Source organism: Salvelinus sp. IW2-2015, linkage group LG33 (genome assembly GCF_002910315.2).
Source record: "Salvelinus sp. IW2-2015 linkage group LG33, ASM291031v2, whole genome shotgun sequence".
Classification (NCBI taxonomy): Eukaryota; Metazoa; Chordata; class Actinopteri; order Salmoniformes; family Salmonidae; genus Salvelinus; species Salvelinus sp. IW2-2015.
In genome coordinates, this window is record NC_036872.1 from 32,360,206 (window position 1) to 32,379,806 (window position 19,601).

The 19,601-nt window shown below is 43.5% G+C and overlaps 2 protein-coding genes across 2 annotated transcripts in view; one reads left to right on the forward strand and one right to left on the reverse strand.

Annotated features, from left to right (window-relative positions):
- The window catches only part of efna5b (ephrin-A5b), a 455,881-nt gene that overhangs the window by 196,526 nt on the left and 239,754 nt on the right, over positions 1-19,601 (reverse strand).
- The window catches only part of LOC111958062 (growth factor receptor-bound protein 10), a 47,013-nt gene continuing 45,064 nt past the window's right edge, over positions 17,653-19,601 (forward strand). Inside the window, exons 1-2 of the mRNA XM_070437092.1 lie at positions 17,653-17,689; positions 18,419-18,489. Of these exons, the coding sequence (XP_070293193.1) occupies positions 17,653-17,689; positions 18,419-18,489 (108 nt within the window). The remainder of the gene's footprint in view (positions 17,690-18,418; positions 18,490-19,601) is intronic.

Below are 19,601 nucleotides of genomic sequence, written 5' to 3' on the forward strand. Positions count from 1 at the left end.
TGGACTACAGGAAAAGCGGGCCCAACAGTCATAATTAACATCGACAGGGCTGTAGTGCTTCCTGCCATCCAGGACCTACATAATAGGCGGTGTCAGAGGAAAGCCCATAAAATTGTCAGAGACTCCAGTCACAAGTTATAGGTTGTTTTCTCTGCTACCGCACGGCAAGCGGTACCGGAGCGCCAAGTCTAGGACCAAAAGGTTCCTCAACAGCTTCTACCCCCAAGCCAAAAGACTGCTGAACAATTAGGACCATGCCTCAGGACTACCTGGCCTGATGACTCCTTGCTGTCCCCAGTCCACCTGGTCATGCTGCTGCTCCAGTTTCAACTGTTCTGCCTGTGGCTATGGAAGCCTGACCTGTTCACCGGACCTGCTGTTTTCGACTCTCTCTTTTTACCGCACCTGCTGTCTCTACTCTGAATGATCGGCTATGAAAAGCTAACTGACATGTACTCCTGAGGTGCTGACCTGTTGCACCCTCTACAATCACTGTGATTATTGTTATTTGACCCTGCTGGTCATATATGAACATTTTAACATCTTGGCCATGTACTGTTATAATCTCCACCCGGCACAGCCAGAAGAGGACTTGCCACCCCTCAGAGCCTGGTTCCTCTCTAGGTTTCTTCCTAGGTTCCTGCCTTTCTAGGGAGTTTTTCCTAGCCACCGTGCCTCTACATCTGCATTGCTTGCTGTTTGGGGTTTTAGGCTAGGTTTCTGTGTAGCACTTTGTGGCATTGGCTGATCTAAAAATGGCTTTATAAATACATTTGATTGAATGAAATCCTTGTTTCGCAGCCCTTTGTCTCCTGTTTCCAAATGTGTAAAAATATAATTCCACATTAAGACATTAAGCGGTATTGTGTGTAGGCCAGTGACACAAAATCTAATCCATTTTCAATTCAGGCTGTACCAAAACAAAATGAGGAAAAAGTCAAGGGGTGTGAATACTTTCTGAAAGCACTGTATATACTTTACAGTAAATGTGTCAAACATACTACAGAGAGTATGACAGTCCAGTGACTGTCAACCCAACACCTCAGACGCTATGTCAATAGATAAGAACTGATTGACAGGTCGCTAGGTGTTAGGTAAAGGTTGCCAAATACATAGTCTAATTTAAAAGGTTTACAAATAAAAAAATAAATGTCTCACTGTGTCACTGGCTCATTTGGTCATTAAGCACAACATAACAAGATCAAGAGCATGATCCATGTTGTCTGACAGAGCTGTCTTTGCATAAATGGAGGAAGAAAAGTAGCACTCATTCAGGGTAGTCTACGGAAAGAATACAGACTGAATAACATCTCTGTCCCCACAGGAGCAGGTCATCTTTTGAAATCCAAATGAACACGCATGCTTTGCATATTGTGTCCCCAGACATAGCATTTGACTGTGCAAAACAAACAAGCGCACACGATTACTCTCTTAACCTCAATACACTTGGAGGTTGTTTTTACTCAATATAGAAAATAAACAACATTTACATAAATCAACATAGAAAAAAAATCAACCTAAACCTTGTAAATATAATCAATTTTGACAAATTTGCCTTGTATCACTTGGAAAGTCAATCATGACATCTTAGAAYATACAATTTGTATTGTACTTTTCAGGCAAGTATGGATGCAATCCTATGGCAGGGTTTGGATCAACTCAAATCTAAAATGCATATTTTGTTATGATTTTTTTTATGAACACAATGTGAACACTTATTATTAGCCAAATTTCACCCATGTTTGTGCATTGGTACATGGACATGGCATATTACAGTATGCTATTGAACCAACCCTGGCATGTAGCCTATGGTAACATTAGTATTATTCTGGCTACACTAGTGTCCTCTACTGGCCAATGATAGAGCTTGCCTAGCGCATTGGAACCATTGGAATAGCCCCAAAAGTGCAAACCTTATCCATCTGGCACTCCAGGCAGGCTCTAGAAAACACTCAAATACTATTTGAACCCAGGTCTGGATAGCATCAGAGCAATTGTAACGTGTTGAGTAACCTTGCCCGAGACCTGAAAACTTGCATTAGCTCCAAAAGTTAATGCCTAAGCTTTAGCTCAGCATAGTCTAACACAGTCTTGCAGTGTGCATGACTATCCCAGTCATTATCGGGCTCAATCCCACCAGATTCATCTACAAATATTACTTGTAATTCTTTAATCAGAAACTTAAAGAGATGAATGATGTTGAATAAATGTGTTATGAAGGTTGTTATGAATGATACTGAAACATTCAGGAAGAGGATTTCATTAAGGTGTCATGAATTTATTATGCACACCACCTTCCAAGGATGTAATTTATGTTGCATTTTGTCACGTCTACTCCTGCTCCTCCCCTCCGGCGTTCGACATTGCCGGAATACTAACCACCGGTCCTGGGATTTATCATTATGTACACCTGGCATCCATCACTACGACCACCTGCTGTTCATTAGGATACTCACCTGGACTTTATTACCTCCCTGATTACCTTCCCTTTATCTGTCACTCCCTTGGGTTCCTTCCTCAGTCGGTATTGTTCCTGTGTTCATGCTATATCGCCACTGTTACGCTGGCACGTTTTCATGTTTGGTGTTTTACTAAACTGCTTCTCGACTCACATCGTCATACATATTGGGGTGTTCAGGGTCTATGTGCTCCGGGGTCAACAACCTTCAAGGGGGGGCCAGGGGCTAGCCCCCAGGGGAGATTAAAAATGGAAACGGTGAAATGTTTTTTTCACTATATCCCAACCACATCTGAAATACCAGTACTCTAACACTTAGAAAAAAGTGTTCTAAAGTGTTCTTCAGCTGTCCCCATAGGAGAACCCTTTTTGGTTCCAGGTGGAACTCTTTTAGGTGGCATGTAGAACCCTCTGAGTAAAGGGTTCTACATGGAACACAAAAAGGTTCTACCTCGTACCAAAAAKAGTTCTTCAAAGGATTCTATGGGGGCAGCCGACTAACCCTTTTAGGTTCTAGATAGCACCTTTCTTAGAGTGTACTTAGCACCTCTGAACAGAGTGTCAGCAGTCAATCTCTGTTGTGTTCGCACAGCAAAGACCTTGAAGTCGTCAGCCACTCAGCCTTGTTAAAATATTCCCAACCTGATGGTGGCAGTAGTTTTGTTTGGCAGTGCATGTCAGTGTGTGTTGCGTAGTGTTGAATTTGTTTTCCTCGGGGCACCATTGAAAATGAGACCCTGGTCTCAATGGGTAACCCTGATTAAATACAAGTTCAATAAAATAAAACATTACTTATGGTCTAGATTCCTATGTTAGAAACAATTGAACTAAGTCTCCATAATCCCATGCTGCCAGTGCCAGCCCATAGCCAAATGTTTAGATAGCTACCTAATGTTAGCATATTCGCTAGCTGGCACAACATAGCTAGCTCCCTAGCTAAGGACAATGCACTAAATCATCAGCTAACACAGGTAGCTGTTTCATTTAAACTAATTACAATGTCAATACTAGCTACAGTGATTAGCTAGCTTGGATATAGTTGTTAGTGTTGTGTGCATTACGTCTGCACTTAGCTAGCTACCATCCCATAACCTACATTGCATATGAAGTGCGACTGTCTCATGACATTTAACCGTGAATGTATGGAGAAAATGCCTCTTTTTTTGTCACGCCTGTTGGCTCCTCCATGTAGGGGTTTGTGTTCTCTGATTGGCACAAAGTAAAGATCTTGGCCACTGACGAGCATTGTGATTATACACCACATGACCAAAGTATGTGGATACCTGCTCGTCGAACATCTCATTCCAAAATCATGGGCATTAAAATGGAGTTGGTCCCCCCTTTGCTGCTTTAACAGCCTCCACTCTTTTGGGAAGGCTTTCCAATAGATGTTGGAACATTGCTGTGGGGACTAAATAAAATCCAATAGCAGCGAGCTTTACACCAGTCCAGCTAACGCTTGGCATTGTGCATGGTGATCTTAGGCTTGTGTACAGCTGCTCATCCATGGAAACCCATTTCATGAAGCTCCGGATGAACAGTTCTTGTGCTGACTTTTCTTCCAGAGGCAGTTTGGAACTCGGTAGTGAGTGTTGCAACTGAGGACAGACTATTTTAATGCACTACGCGCTTTAGCACTTGGAGGTCCCGCCCTATGAGCTTGTGTGGCCTACCACTTCACGGCTGAACCTTTGATGTTCCTCRACCTTTCCACTTCACAATAACAGCAGGGGCAGCTCTAGAAGGGCAGAAATTTAACAACTTGATTTGTTGGAAAGGTGGCATCCTCTGACAGTGCCATGTTGAAAGTCACTGAGCTTTTCAGTAAAGCCATTCTACTGCCAATGTTTGTCTATGGAGATTGCATGGTCTTGTGCTCGATTTTATACACCTGTCTGCAACGGGTGTGGCTGAAATGGCGAAATCCACTCATTTGAAGGGGTGTCCACAATGTTTTGTAAATATAGTGTACAAGTAGAAACAGCAGGTTCATCACTACTGGGTCGGAACTTTGTTCTAGCAAGAGAGGGAAAGGCCTCTCACTGTGATAAGTAACTATTGGCAGTCTATCGGCAGTGACATTCTCTGTAGTGATGCTAGGGTTGATTCATAACCCACAGTCCCCGCGGTTATATCCGCAGAGGGATGGGTTTAGGGTCATTAAATATTGTACGGCTGAAGGGCCGGCGTGTTGAATAAAGAGAAACAATAGCTTTTAAAAAATGCATAAATGTATAACTATTGTGCAATTTATATATTGAGGTTTTTCTTTCAATATTTTTGGCCATCTGGTATTACTGCGTAAGCCTGAACTTGAACTTTTGTCAATCCACAGAGGCAAAAAGAATATTGTGGAAGTTTAATTCAATAAGGCAAAAGCTGCGGAAGGAGAGCTGAAAAGAAATGTAAGGGAGGGCCAAAAAAGTAATGTTTGGAAAAGATTCTTAGAAGGGGCGGAACATCTGTTCATTGTGTGGACCGAACACAAAAACCTGGAGTATCTCCGCACCGTTCAACTCCAGGCAAGTTAGATGGGCCCTGCTGTTTACCCGGTTCAACTTTTCCCTCTCCTACCGGCCGGGGTCCAAGAACGTCAAGCCGCATGCCCTGTCTCGCCGCTATTACCGAGACCATCCTTCCTGCCTCGTGCCTGGCAGCCGGACTCAGCTAGGGTGTAGGGAAACAGGTCCGGGAGGCGCAGCGGTCCCAGCCGAACCCTGGGGGGGGCCCAGATAACCAGATGTTTGTGCCTGACGCTGTCCACTCTGCGGTCCTGGAGTGGGCCCATTCCTCCAGGCTTGCCTGTCACCCGGGCTCTTGTCGGACCCTGGCCTTCGTGCGACAATGCTTTTGGTGGCCTACTATGGTTCCGGATGTTGCCGCGATTGTCGCCGCCTGCACGGTCGGTGCACAGAACAAGACTCCTCGGCAAGCTCCGGCTGGTCTTCTCCAACCACTGCCTGTCCCTCATTGTCCCTGGTCCCATATATCCCTGGATTTCATCACGGGTCTCCCCCCGTCTGAGCGCAACACTGCCATCCTGACTGTGGTCGACCGGTTTTCCAAAGMCGTCCACTTTATTCCTCTCCCCAAACTACCCTCGGCCAAGGTGACAGCCCAGTTAATGATGCAGCATGTCTTCCGGGTCCACGGACTTCGGTGGACATGGTCACCGACCGGGGTCCGCAGTTCTCGTCCCGGTTCTGGAAGGCGTTCTGCACGCTCATTGGGTCGTCGGCCAGCCTGTCCTCCGGATTCCACCCCCAGTCCAACGGCCAGTTGGAGCGAGCCAACCAGGACTTAGAGACGACTCTTAAGGCGCTACAGAGGGTAATTCATATGGCTCAAAACATCACTGGGGCCAAGCTTCCTGCCATCCAGGACCTATATACTAGGCTGTGTCAGAGGAAGACCCCCCAAAAATCAAGGCTTTTCCCAGTCATGAAGGACAAAGCTAGGACCCTCTTGGTTCTCATTGGCGAAGACTGAACTCAAGTTAGTGGTTATATGTCAGACACAAGTGCTCAGCATATGTGGGAACCCCTTCAAGACTGTTGGAAAATCATTCCAGGTGAAGCTGGCTGTGAGAATGCCAAGAGTGTGCAAAGCTGTCATCAAGGCAAAGGGTGGCTACTTTGAAGAATCTAAAATGTAGAAAATTTAGCGGGGAACACATGTGGATAATTCTTTGCCAGCTCATTGGAGAGTTAGTGGTCACTTTTATCCAATACTTCCAATACGGGTACTACCTTTCCTCCGGCAATATCAATACCCATTTTAAAGGTCACACCTTTTACTGGCAACATTGGACGTACCCCCACTCTGAATATTCCACTGATTAACTCAGTGTACATTCACAAAGTGCAATGGCACTGGGACAAAACCCATTTCAATACCTTGAACTAACACACTGGACCCACAGTAGGTATTGTCGGATAAGGGCAACACATCAGACAATATAAACGACTGCGCCACACCAGAATCTCTAAGGATTTTAACAGGACGCTGAGATGCTTCGTCATTCGTTAGGGAAACAAACCCCTCAAAAATGAACGGTTCATAACTGCGGTCGGGGACTGGGACTTTCAAACTACATTTACCCTGAGGCACCTGTTTCGTTTCAGACCTCCCAACCGTACGAATTAGACCAACACCTGTTGGCGGCTTGGCACGAATGGGCATCCCTTGTTTGCGTTTTAGCAGGAGGCAATCATTAATCATATGTCCCATCTTATGACAATAGAAACAGGGTTGCTCATTTTTCTGGCATGGTTGATGTACTGCTGGCCGTCTAGGGCTAAAAGTAGGCATTTCAGTGGCTCTACTCTCAGTATGAGCCGAAAACACGCTCTTGTGCGTCAACACAACCTCGTCTGCCAACACAGACGCATCTGACAGGGAGGATACTTTGTTCGTTTAGGTAAACTACAATGCGTTCGGGTAAGCATTTTTTAAACTCTTCCAACAAGATTAACTCCCGGAGAGTTGAAATCAGTTACCTTGCTAGCAGCATGCCATTTATCAAACAGATTTCCCTTGTCTCTAGCAAATTCCACATAAGTCTTACTAGAAGACTTTCTATGAGACCTAAATCTCTGTCGGTATGCCTCAGGACCAGCTCATAGGCGCGAAGAACAGTAGCTTTGACCACTTCATAATTCAAACTGTCTTCAAGAGGTAGCGCTGACAAAACCTCTTGGGCTTTACCAGTTAATTTACATTGAAGTAATATACACCATACCTCTTCAGGCCATTTCAATGCTACGGCTATACGTTCAAAAACACAAAAATAGGAGTCAACCTCTGACTCTCTGAACAAAGGTACTAAGGCAATCTGCCTACTAATGTCAAAAGTGTTGGAAGACACAGCTGGTGAGGACGGCTCACTGACAGGCACAGCAGGAACGGAGGCTAGCCTCGCTGTCTCTGCCTCCAGTTCCATCTGGCGCATTTTGAACTCCAACTGCCGCTGTTCGCTTTCTGCCTCAATTTTACACATCCCTAACTGGAGATTTTCTCGCCTAATTTGGGCTCTCTTCCGCCTCCAGTTGGAGCTGTGTCGAACGGACATCCCTCCTGGCATCACCGTTTGACAGTGGGGAGAGTGGATCAAAACGGGGCAATGTGGCTGGAGCTTTAGCCTCGCCCTCGTTCTCAGACACCAACGGGCTTACAGGAGCAGCAACATCCCCTACATGGGTAGTAGGCTCAGGCAGCGGTTACACAAGCACTTGCTCATCCAACAAAACATTTAACACCAGCTGTTTAACCTCCGCTTTAACTAAACTCTGCGGAATAGATACAGAATAATGGTCAGTAAATCAACTCTACGACATTTGTCAAAAACCTCCCACGTAGGGTTATCCCAAAATAATTTCAAATCAAAAGTAGCCATCTTGAACTACTACTAAAACACAAGAGCCCCAAAAAATAGCAAACTAATGCTACATCAGCTATTCCCAGCGGTGAGGCTCAACACTGAACTAGACCACCATAATTATTTGCACAAGCGGCATGGGTGTCAGTAAAGACTTGATCCCGGATGAGCCCCAACTTATGTTACGAATCCCTTTGGCCCTGCAGTCTAGGGGGGACGGAAACGAGACCCGTAACATATCTCATGCAAATTATAATAGTGAAAAGGAACAGTGAGAACTAATAACAGACAACCTAAATCTACCGTCAAACACATATGGTTTATTTGCTAAACACACGGTAAAAGGGGGTAGGGGTTGCTGAGCTGGACCCAAGGAAAGAAATAATAAATATACAAAAAACCCTAAGCTAGTCTTACTTGCTTCAATAACCGCAAGCTAACTAACCAATAAAATACAGTGGGTGGTCCGCCCTGTTCTATCTAGGGTTCTTAGACAGTGTTTTCCTACGGGTAGTGTAGTTCTCCTACGGGTAGTGTATGCCCATGGGTGCCTTGTCTTGGTATCCCCTTTTCCCACCAACAAACAGTCATACACCACAACAATACATACTCACATAATAACGGACAAATGTGACATGTAGGTGCAAAAACAAAAGAGAGATAACTCTAGAGACAACTGATTGGGATTCTTTTAAACCAAGGGAAAGGGGATGTGATTGGGTAAGGGAAAAGGAGCAGGTGTCTCTTCTGATTGGCGACTGATTGGCGACTGATGAGTGACACCTGTGACTAGGGCAGAAGGAAAGAAGACAAATACACACACAGGATACCTGTATCCGTAACAGTGGTGGTGGAGGTGGTGATAGTGGTGGTGGTAGTGGTAGTGGTGGTGGTGGTGGTGGTGGTAGTGGAGGAGGTAGTGGTAGTTGTGGTGGTTGAGGTGGTGGTAGTTTGGTGGTAGTTGTGGAGGTGGTGGTGGTGGTAGTGGAGGAGGTGGTGGTAGTTGTGGTGGTACTGGTGGTAGTGGAGGTAAAGGTGGTGGTGATCAGGGCTGGCCCAGAAAACTGCCTCCCCCTCCTATCCCTCCTATGTACAGCAGGGTCTGGCTATAGGTTTGGGCTTGGGACAATTTTTTTCTCAGCTAAAAATCTGAGAAACAGAACATAATAGCAGCCCAATCCATATGTCTATGCTACAAATTAAACAAATGTTTTAACACATCTTGTTAGTAGGTTATATAATCAGTACAATGTCAATAACATAACCTAATATTTTCTATCTGATTACATTGATAAAATCACAAATGTCTCTATTAAATTAGTTTTTTTATATTTATGTGTGCGTTGATTGGGGAAAAACTGAGGGATTTCACTGAGTCCATCTTTTACGTTATTTTTCAGTACGTCCCAGCGGTGTGTAGATCCGGATAAAAATGTATAAATCTCTTGGATGGTGTTAAAAACTCAGCCGCCTCCAAGCAACACGATGCTGCATCAGAGAGAACCAGGTTTAGCGAGTGTGCGCTGCATGGCCGAAAAAAAGGCCCTCGGATTGATATCCTGCAGCAGCACCACTGTCATCGGGGACGTGGAGCAACAAATCTGAGTCCAGGTCCCAGATAGTAGGGTCCCTGCTGGCATTGTTTGGAGGAGTGGCTAGGCCTGGTTTGACCAACTGTTCTTGTCCACMCAGAGAGCTGTCATCATCGGTGGAAGTGGATGGCTTGGACTCCTCTGGTTCGCCCTCTTCACTGCTAGAACCAATGAACAGGGGCTCGTCCGTCTCGGCAAATGAACGGCGTGTCCTCGGAGGCATGTTGTTCTCCACACTGGCTGATGAACATTGCTGCATGCAGCGAATCTCTTTGGTTCAGAGATTGTGCCTCTTTTCTCATTCGTTTAAAAAAAAAGGTGCTTCCTGATATCAACACCACAATGCCCTCAAAGCTCATCAATAAGCTAAGGACCCTGGGACTAAACACTTCCCTCTGCAACTGGATCCTGGACTTCCTGACGGGCCGCACCCAGGTGGTAAGGGTAGGTAACAACACAACCGACTGATCCTCAACACAGGGGCCCCTCAGGGGTGCGTACTCAGTCCCCTCCTGTACTTCCTGTTCACTCATGACTGCATGTCCAGGCACGACTCCAACACCATCATTAAGTTTGCCGATGACACAACAGTGGTAAGCCTGATCACTGACAACGATGAGACAGCCTATAGGGAGGAGGTCAAAGACCTGGCCATGTGGTGCCAGGATAACAACCTCTCCCTCAACGTGATCAAGAAAAAGGAGATGATTGTGGACTACAAGAAAAAGAAGACCGAGCACGCCCCATTCTCAACTACGTGGCTGTAGTGGAGCAGGTTGATCACCAATAAACTAGCATGGTCCAAGCACACCAAGACAGTCGTGAAGAGGGCACAACAAAACCTATTCAACCTCAGGAGACTAAAAAGATTTGGCATGGTTCCTCAGATCCTCAAAAGGTTCTACAGCTGCACCATCGAGAGCATCCTGACTGGTTGCATCACTGCCTGGTATGGCAACTGCTCGGCCTCTGACCGCAAGGCACTACAGAGGGTAGTGCGAATGGCCCAGTACATCACTGGGGCCAAGCTTCTTGCCATCCAGGACCTCTATACCAGGGGGTGTCAGAGGAAGGCCCTAAAAATTGTCAAAGACTCCAGCCACCCTAGTCATAGACTGTTCTCTCTGCTACCGCATGGCAAGCGGTACCGGAGTGCCAAGTCTAGGTCCAAGAGGCTTCTGAACAGCTTCTATCCCCAAGCCATAAGACTCCTGAACTTCTAATCAAATGGCTACCCAGACTATTCGCATGGCTCCCCCCCCCCTCTTTTACACTTCTGTTATTCTCTGTTGTTATCATCTATGCATAGTCAGTTTAACCTCTCCGGTACAACCTCTCTCGACAACAGCCAGTGAAATTGTAGGGCGCCAAATTCAAGACAACAGAAATCCCATAATTAAAATTCCTCAAACATACAAGTATTATCCACCATTTTAAAGATAAACTTCTTGTAAATCCAACCACAGTGGCCGATTTCAAAAAGGCTTTACTGCTAAAGCACACCATGCAATTATGTTAGGTCAGCACCTAGTCACAGAAAACCATAGAGCCATTTTTCCAGCCAAAGAGAGGAGTAACAAAAAGCAGAAATAGAGATAAAATTAATCACTAACCTTTGATGATCTTCATCAGATGGCACTCATAAGACTTTATGTTACACAATACATGTATTTTTTGTTTGATAAAGTTCATATTTATATCCAAAAATCTCAGTTTACATTGGCGCGTTATGGTCAGAAATGCATTGTCTCAAACAAACATCCGGTGAAAGTGCAGAGAGCCACATCAAATTACAGAAATACTCATCATAAACATTGATAAACGATAGAAGTGTTAAACATATAAATAAAGATAAACTTCTCCTTAATGCAACCGCTGTGTGAGATTTCAAAAAGGCTTTACGGAGAAAGCACACTGCGATTATGTTAGGTCTGCACCTAGCCACAGAAACCCATACAGCCATTTTCCAGCCAAGGAGTGTGTCACAAAAGTCAGAAATAGCATTAAAATGAATCACTTACCTTTGATGATCTTCATCTGGTGGCACTCCCAGGTCTCCATGTTAGACAATAAATGTTTGTTTTGTTTGATAATGTCCCTCTTTATGACCAAATACCTCCTTTTTGTTCGCGTGTTTTGTCCAGTAATCCGAATGCTTAAGGTGCGTGCACTAATTCCAGACGAAAGTCCAAAAATAGTACAATAAAAGTTGGTAGAAACATGCCAAACGATGTTTAAAATCAGTCCTCCGGTTGTTTTTGTCATAAATAATCAATAACATGTCAACCGGACAAAAGCTTCATCAATAGGAAAGGAGAAACAAGAAAGGCGTGTTCCCGATCAGGCTGATGAATGGAAATTTCCACTGGCCACTGATTGAAAGTGGTGTATCTCCCTCGTTTTTCAGAGAAAAAGCCTGAAACAATGCCTAAAGACTAGCCACATGTAGAGGAAGACACAGAGCTCGTGAACTGAGTCCTACATCTTTGCATGGTGGATAGGCTTTCAATGGAAAAACAGCCTTTCAAAATAATAGTACTTCCGGGTTGGATTTTCCTCGGGTTTTTGCCTGCCATATCTGTTCTGTTATACTCAGACATTATTTTAACAGTTTTGGAAACTTCAGAGTGTTTCCTATCCAAATATACTAATTATATGCATATCCTATCTTCTGGGCCTGAGTAGCAGGAAGTTTAATTTGGGCACGCTTTTCATCCAAAATTCCGAATGCTGCCCCCTACCCTAGTGAAGTTAATAACTCTACCCACATGTACATATTACCTCAACTAACCGGTGCCCCCGCACATTGAATCTGTACCTGTACCCCCCTGTGTATAGTCTCGCTATTGTTATTTTACTGCTGCTCTTTAGTTACATTTATTTCTTATTCTTATCTGTGTTTTTTAAAACTGCATTGTTGTTTAGGGGCTCGTAAGTAAGCATTTCACTGTAAGATCTACACCTGTTGTATTCGGCACATGTGACTAATAAAATTAGATTTGATTTGATAATAAGAGACATGGTAGCAAATGTGGTTGCAAATCTCTATAGCTTACTTTTAGCATAAATGATTTCCACTAGTACCTAGCTAACATTAACAGGCTAGGTTAGGCTTCTGCCTTAACCACTAACCGTCTTCCTCACACACAAACATTAAAAGCAATATAATAGTTTAACTGTCAGATTTATTTTGATTAATGTTTCACAATTGCATGATCCGGTAAAAGCACACACATATCACCATAGCTACCAAGGATAGTAGGACTGAACTTCGGGAGAAGTGGGAATGGGGTATGGGTGGGAACTGCAGCAACGGCTATGAGCTGGTGGCTGGGGCGCCGCCGGCGGTGTAGTAGCCAATCAGGGGCACTGGAGGGCGGCAGCCAATTTCCAAAATGCCTCCCCAAATTCAAGTGCCGCCATAGGCGACCGCCTAATCTTGCCTAATGGGAGGGCCGGCCCTGGTGGGGATGGTGGTGGTGGTGGGTCTAGAAACATCAGCAGGCCTTAGCCGGGGTATTGATGGAATGGAAGGCCTGTGACACAATTCAATACATCAAAAGACAGTGACATACAGTATACATGCGCACACATGTGGTTGTAGTTAGTTCCTAATATATTTTGATCTCTGTGATTTCAGCTGGGCTCACTCCTGCACACTACACTCCTATCAGAACAGTCAACTGGGCTCACTTCTGCACAATACACTCCTATCAGAACAGTCAACTGGGCTCACTTCTGCACACTACACTCCTATCAGAACAGTCAACTGGGCTCACTTCTGCACACTACACTCCTATCAGAACAGTCAACTGGGCTCACTCCTGCACACTACACTCTTATCAGAACAGTCATACTCATTTCCACCCCTCTTCTTTTAGTTTCTTTCTTGGCGTGCTCAGAACAGATGTGTCAGCGTCTGGACCACTGCCAAGTCCAGGGACGAGGCTAGCTGCTCTGCTACACCCCCGACCTCCATCCCCCTGTTCCCCCGTTCCTCTTCTCCTTTTTTCTCTCTCTCCTCCTCTCCCTCCTCCGTTTTGTTATGGTTATTCTGACAAAGCAGACGTTTCAAATGGAATGTTCCGCAGCTCCTCAGTGGGGCGCTAGGGGTGGTGGGGGTTGTGGGTGCAGTGGCACTCTCATCACGGACGTTAGGGACACACTTACAGACGGGCGTGTTCATGGGTGGCTGAACCTTTCAGTGGATGGTCTGAATCGAAAGGTACTGTACTGTACATACCATACACTGGGAGCCGTGTGTGTGTTTACATGCTCCCCCCTCACACACACACACACACACTCACACACACACACACAAGTCCTGACAGCACAGCAAATAAGGCAGATAGTGGAAACTAGACACTGAGCTTATCAACTGGGTAAGGAAGCTGTGATGGGGAAAAAGCATGTCCTCTGTGAAGCTATATGGAGGGAGATAAGGAGGGAAAGAGGGAGGGAGCTAGGGAGGGATTCAAACCAATCTGAAACTAGACTAGACTCTTGCTGTGTTGGCTAGGATGGTTGCCTTTGAGTTGTGTGTTGTGCAGAAAGTTGGTAGTCCAATTGGAGCAGAATAGAATGCACTCTAGTACACCTAGACTTACTAACCCTAACCTTCCTATATACTCTGTATTGCCAGTTTGGTATTCATAATTTGTCTCACATGACATGAATATGCTTGTTTTACATCCTACCAAAGCTGCAGGATTCCACCGCCTTTCTCTTGATGAAAACCCATCTGTATCCAGTGTGAGTTTCACACATTCCAATTCATTCCATCTGTACGGTTGAGGCAAAAAAGAGAGGCCTTGCCGTTTCAGAAAAAGGAAAAAAGGAAAAATGGAAATGAAAGGGAGAAAGTAGTCCTTTATAATTCTGTTGAAAGGAGAATGGTGTTCTTGTGTTTCGCAGTATTCTATTCCAGTAGTGGGTAGTCCCTGAGCCAGATGGGAGGCTGTCGTTCCAACCCAAACATCTACAGCACCTCTACACCAGGCTCTGGGAGATGGAACACGGMCAGTTTGGCCTTTTAGAACATATTGAATAAGATTACCTGGTCTATGTCCCAAATGGCACCCTTTTCCCTATGTAATGCACTACTTCTGACCCTATGGGCCCTGGTTAAAAGAAGCGCACTAAGAAGGAAATAGGGTGCCATTCATGACACAGCCATGAACAGGGGTAACCTTTTCCTCAGGCTAAGTCCTACCACATAATACAGAAGGCTAGACAGAGAAGGATGTGGCTGATGAACGAGACTTTTATACATGGGTGGACCTGATCCATGATTAACAATCCTACTCTAAGACGATGGAGGGTGGATTGCTGTGTGAGTGTGCATGTGTGCGTGCGTGCATGTGTGTGTGTGTGACGTAGCAGCCAGACGCGAGGTAGTGTACTGCACGAGAGGAATGTTGTGTTATTAGTGAAGCAAAACTTCCGTTTTGTTCTCAGTTTTATAATCTACAGATGAACCTCTGACCTCATAACTGACTGACTGACTATATGAGGAAAAATGGACACAACACACACACACACACACACACACACACACACACACACACACACACAAGACACACACACACACACAAGAAGATTGGATTTGGAGCATATGTGTAGAGTTCAGAACAAAAACAAACATAAACATCAGTGTGTTCAGAGGTTTGTTGTGTTGATGCCTCATCACAACCAAATCCATGTTCAACCAATAACTTACTCTCCTCACACAAAACAGGATTAGGCTAATTTTGCACAGAGATTAGCAGGTGATTTAGACAATGATGCATGTTTACATTAGCTTTGATTCAAAGCAGAACTACACACACACACACACACACAATTAGCAGGGTTTGAGTGGCAGCTGAGGTTAGGGTTGGATAAACAGTAGTCCTGATACTGATATTGTAGGAAACAACAACCAGAAGTAAATCTCTAGTCCTCAGACAGTTATGCCTCCACTTCAAAGGTTAAAGGTCCAATGCAGCCAATTTTTATTTAAATATTAAGTCATTTATGGGTATAAATTAAGTACCTTACTGTGATTGTTTTCAATTAAAATGGTCAAAAAGAAACAAAAATAATTTCTTAGCTAAATGCAATTTCTTAARCAAGGATTTTGCTAGGACTGTCTGGGGTTGGTCTGAGAGAGGGGACTAATTGGAGGAGCCTAATGGGAGGGATGTGTAGCCTGAAAACTAGCTGTTATTGGGATAGAGCAGAAAAAACTCTCTATGTCATTGGTCTATTAACTTATACCAAAAACCCCACCCAGCCAAACAAGTTGAAATTTCATTTATTTTCAATTTTCAAACAGTTCTTCCACTAAAAGCACTATATCATAATTTTTTACAATTTGACAGTATTATTCTAACCTAATAGTGTGGAGATATACAGTTGAAGTTGGAAGTTTACATACACTTAGGTTGGAGTCATTAAAACTCGCCTTTCAACCACTACACAAATATCTTGTTAATAAACTATAGTTTTGGCAAGTCGTTTAGGACATCTACTTTGTGTCATTTTTCCAACAATTGTTTACAGACATATTATTTAAATTATAATTCACTATCACAATACCAGTGGGTCAGAAGTTTACATACACTAAGTTGACTGTGCCTTTAAACAGCTTGGAAAATTCCAGAAAATTATATCATGGCTTTAGAAGCTTCTGGTAGGCTAATTGACATCATTTGAGTCAATTGGAGGTGTATCTGTGGATGTACTTCAAGGCCAACTTCAAACTCAGTGCCTCTTTAATTGAAATCATGGGAAAATCAAAAGAAATCAGCCAAGACCTCAGAAAAAATATTGCAGACCTCCACAAGTCTGGTTCATCCTTGGGAGCAATTTCCAAACGCCTGAAGGTACCACGTTCATCTGTACAAACAGTAGTACGCAAGTATAAACACCATGGGACCACGCAACCATCATACCGCTCAGGAAGGAGACCCATTCTGTATCCTAGAGATGAACGTACTTTGGTGCGAAAAGTGCAAATCAATCCCAGATCAACAGCAAAGGACCTTGTGAAGATGCTGGAGGAAACAGGTACAAAAGTATCTATATCCACAGTAAAGTCAGTCCTATATCGACATAACCCAAAAGGCCGCTCAGCAAGGAAGAAGCCACTGCTCCAAAACCGCCATAAAAAAGCCAGCCTACGGTTTGCAACTGCACATGGGGCAAAGATCGTACTTTTTGGAGAAATGTCCTCTGGTCTGATGAAACAAAAATAGAACTGTTTGTCCATAATGACGATCGTTATGTTTGGAGGAAAAAAGGTGAGGCTTCAAAGCCGAAGAACACCATACAAAATGTGAAGCACGGAAGTGGCAGCATCATGGTGTGGGGGTGCTTTGCTGCAGGAGGGACTGGTGCACTTCACAAAATAGATGGCATCATGAGGACGGAAAATTATGTGGATATATTGAAGCAACATCTCAAGACATCAGTCAGGAAGTTCAAGCTTGGTTGCAAATGGGTCTTACAAATGGACAATGACCCCAAGCATACGTCCAATGTTGTGGCAAAATGGCTTAAGGACAACAAAGTCAATTTATTGGAGTGGCCATCACAAAGCCCTGACCTCAAACCTATAGAAAATGTGTGGGCAGAACTGAAAAAGTGTGTGAGCAAGGAGGCCTACAAACCTGACTCAGTTACACCAGCTCTGTCAGGAGGAATGGGCCAAAATTCACCCAACTTATTGTGGGAAGCTTGTGGAAGGCTTACCCGAAACGTTGACCCAAGTTAATCAATTTAAGAGGCATGGCTACCAATACTAAATTGGAGTGTAGTGTAAACTTCTGACCGCACTGGGAATGTGATGAAAGAAATAAAAGCCTTAAATAAATCATTCTCTCTACTATTATTTGACATTTCACATTCTTAAAATAAATTGGTGATCCTAACTGACCTAAAACAGGGATTTTTTACTTGGATTAAATGTCAGGAATTGTGAAAAACGGGAGTTTAAAATGTTTTTGGCTAAGGTGTATGCAAACTTCCAACTTCAAGCTATAATAACAAATGCTGCATGTATCTAATTATAAATATACATACAGTCGAAGTCAGAAGTTAACATACACCTTGAGGTCCAAATACATGTATTGCTTCGCAAAGGGATGAACCAGACTTGTTGGAGGTCTACCATTTTTTCTGAGGTTTGGGCTGATCTTCTTTGTGAAATGGTTCAACAACAGTGATGTTCGAATATAGGAGGCATGAATGTGAAGGCAAGAGAGGGCACTGAGTTTGAAGGTAGGCCTTGAAGTACATCCACGAGGTACACCACGATTGACGTCAAATGATGTCAATTAGCCTATCAGAAGCTTAAAGCCATGACATAATTTTTCTGGAATTTTCCAAGCTGTTTAAAGGCAACAGACATAGGTGTAGTAACTTCTGACCCACTGGAATTGTGATAGTGAATTATAATTGAAATAATCTGTCTGTAAACAATTGTTGGGAAAATGATTGTGTCATCACAAAGTAGATGTCCTAACCGACTTTGCCAAAAATATAGTTGTTAACAAGAAATGTGTGGAGTGGTTGAAAAACGAGTTAAAATGACTCCAACCTAAGTGTATGTAAACTTTCTGACTTCAAACTGTTACACAACACACCACAGCACACACACACACAAACACAACACACACACACACACACACACAACACACACACACAAAACAACACGACACACACCCACACCACACAACGCACACACACACACACACACAGAGAGAGAGAGGGCTGAAACCGTGGGAGTTATATTAGTGTGTGTGTTTTAAGATGTCATGCTGTATTATGATGGGCCAATCTTATACATTATATAATACATTGTCCCAAACACACTGAGAGAATGACACTGCAATAGTTAGTAGCCAGTTTACGGGCTCCTAACCAATATATTGCTATATTGTGTGTTATTTTGCGCTGATAATGTTTTTGTACATAATGACTCCGCCATCGTTTCCTATGACTGAAAAGAGCTTCTGGACATCGGAACAGCGATCACTAACCTCGATTTGGATGAAGATTTGTACTTCAACGAGTCGGAGGTACAGGACATACTGCTCACCTTGGACCAGGCCCTAATCCCAGAGACTAGGCAGCGTAAGAGAGGTAGATGTGCGGGCAGTGTTATGAGACTAAAATTGTTATGAAATGTAATGTCATGTAATATTTTGAATTGTGTATAACTGCCTTAATGTTGCTGAACCCAAGGAAGGATAACTGCTGCCTTGGCTAATGGGGATCCTTAATACATTCAAATGCAAAAGTAATACTGCAAAAAATGTGTCAAAGCAATTCACTTTTTGTCCTGAATACAAATTATTGTTATGTCTGGGGCAAATTCAATACAACACATTACTGAGTACCACTCTCCATATTTCAAGCATAGTGGTCGCTGTATCATGTTATGGGTATGCTTGTAATCGTTAAGGACTTGGGAGTTTTTAGGATAAAAAGTAACTGAATGGAGCTAAGAACAGGCAAAATCCCAAATCTTGTTTTCCACCAGATACTGGGAGATGAATTGACCTTTCAGCAGGACAATAACCTAAAACACAAGGCCAAATCTACACTGGAGTTGCTTACCATGGAATGTTCCTGAGTGGCTGAGATACAGTTTTGACATAAATCTGCTTGAAAATCTATGGCAAGACCTGAAAATGGTTGTCTAACAATGATCAGCAACCAATTTGACAGAGCTTGAATAATTATTTCTAAAGAATAATGGGCAAATGTTGCACAATCCAGGTGTGGAAAGCTCTTAGGGACTTAACCAGAATGACTCATAGCTGTAATCACTACCAAAGATGCTTCAAAAAATATTTACTCAGGGTTCTGTATTTAATTTTCAATAAATTTGCGAACATTTCTGAAAACATGTTTTCACTTTGTCATTATGGGGTATTGTGTGTAGATGGGTGATACAAATATATATTTAACCCATTTTGAATTCAGGCTGTAGTACAACAAAATGTGGAATAAATCAAGGGGTAGGAATACTTTATGAAAGCACTGTATGTAGGCCTAAAGTACATATATCTTTATTATATTCCAGTCTATGTTATGTTCTCGGCTATATTATATTCCAGGCTATATTATATTCCAGGCTATATTATGTTCCAGGCTATATACATAATAATAGCTACAACAAATAAAA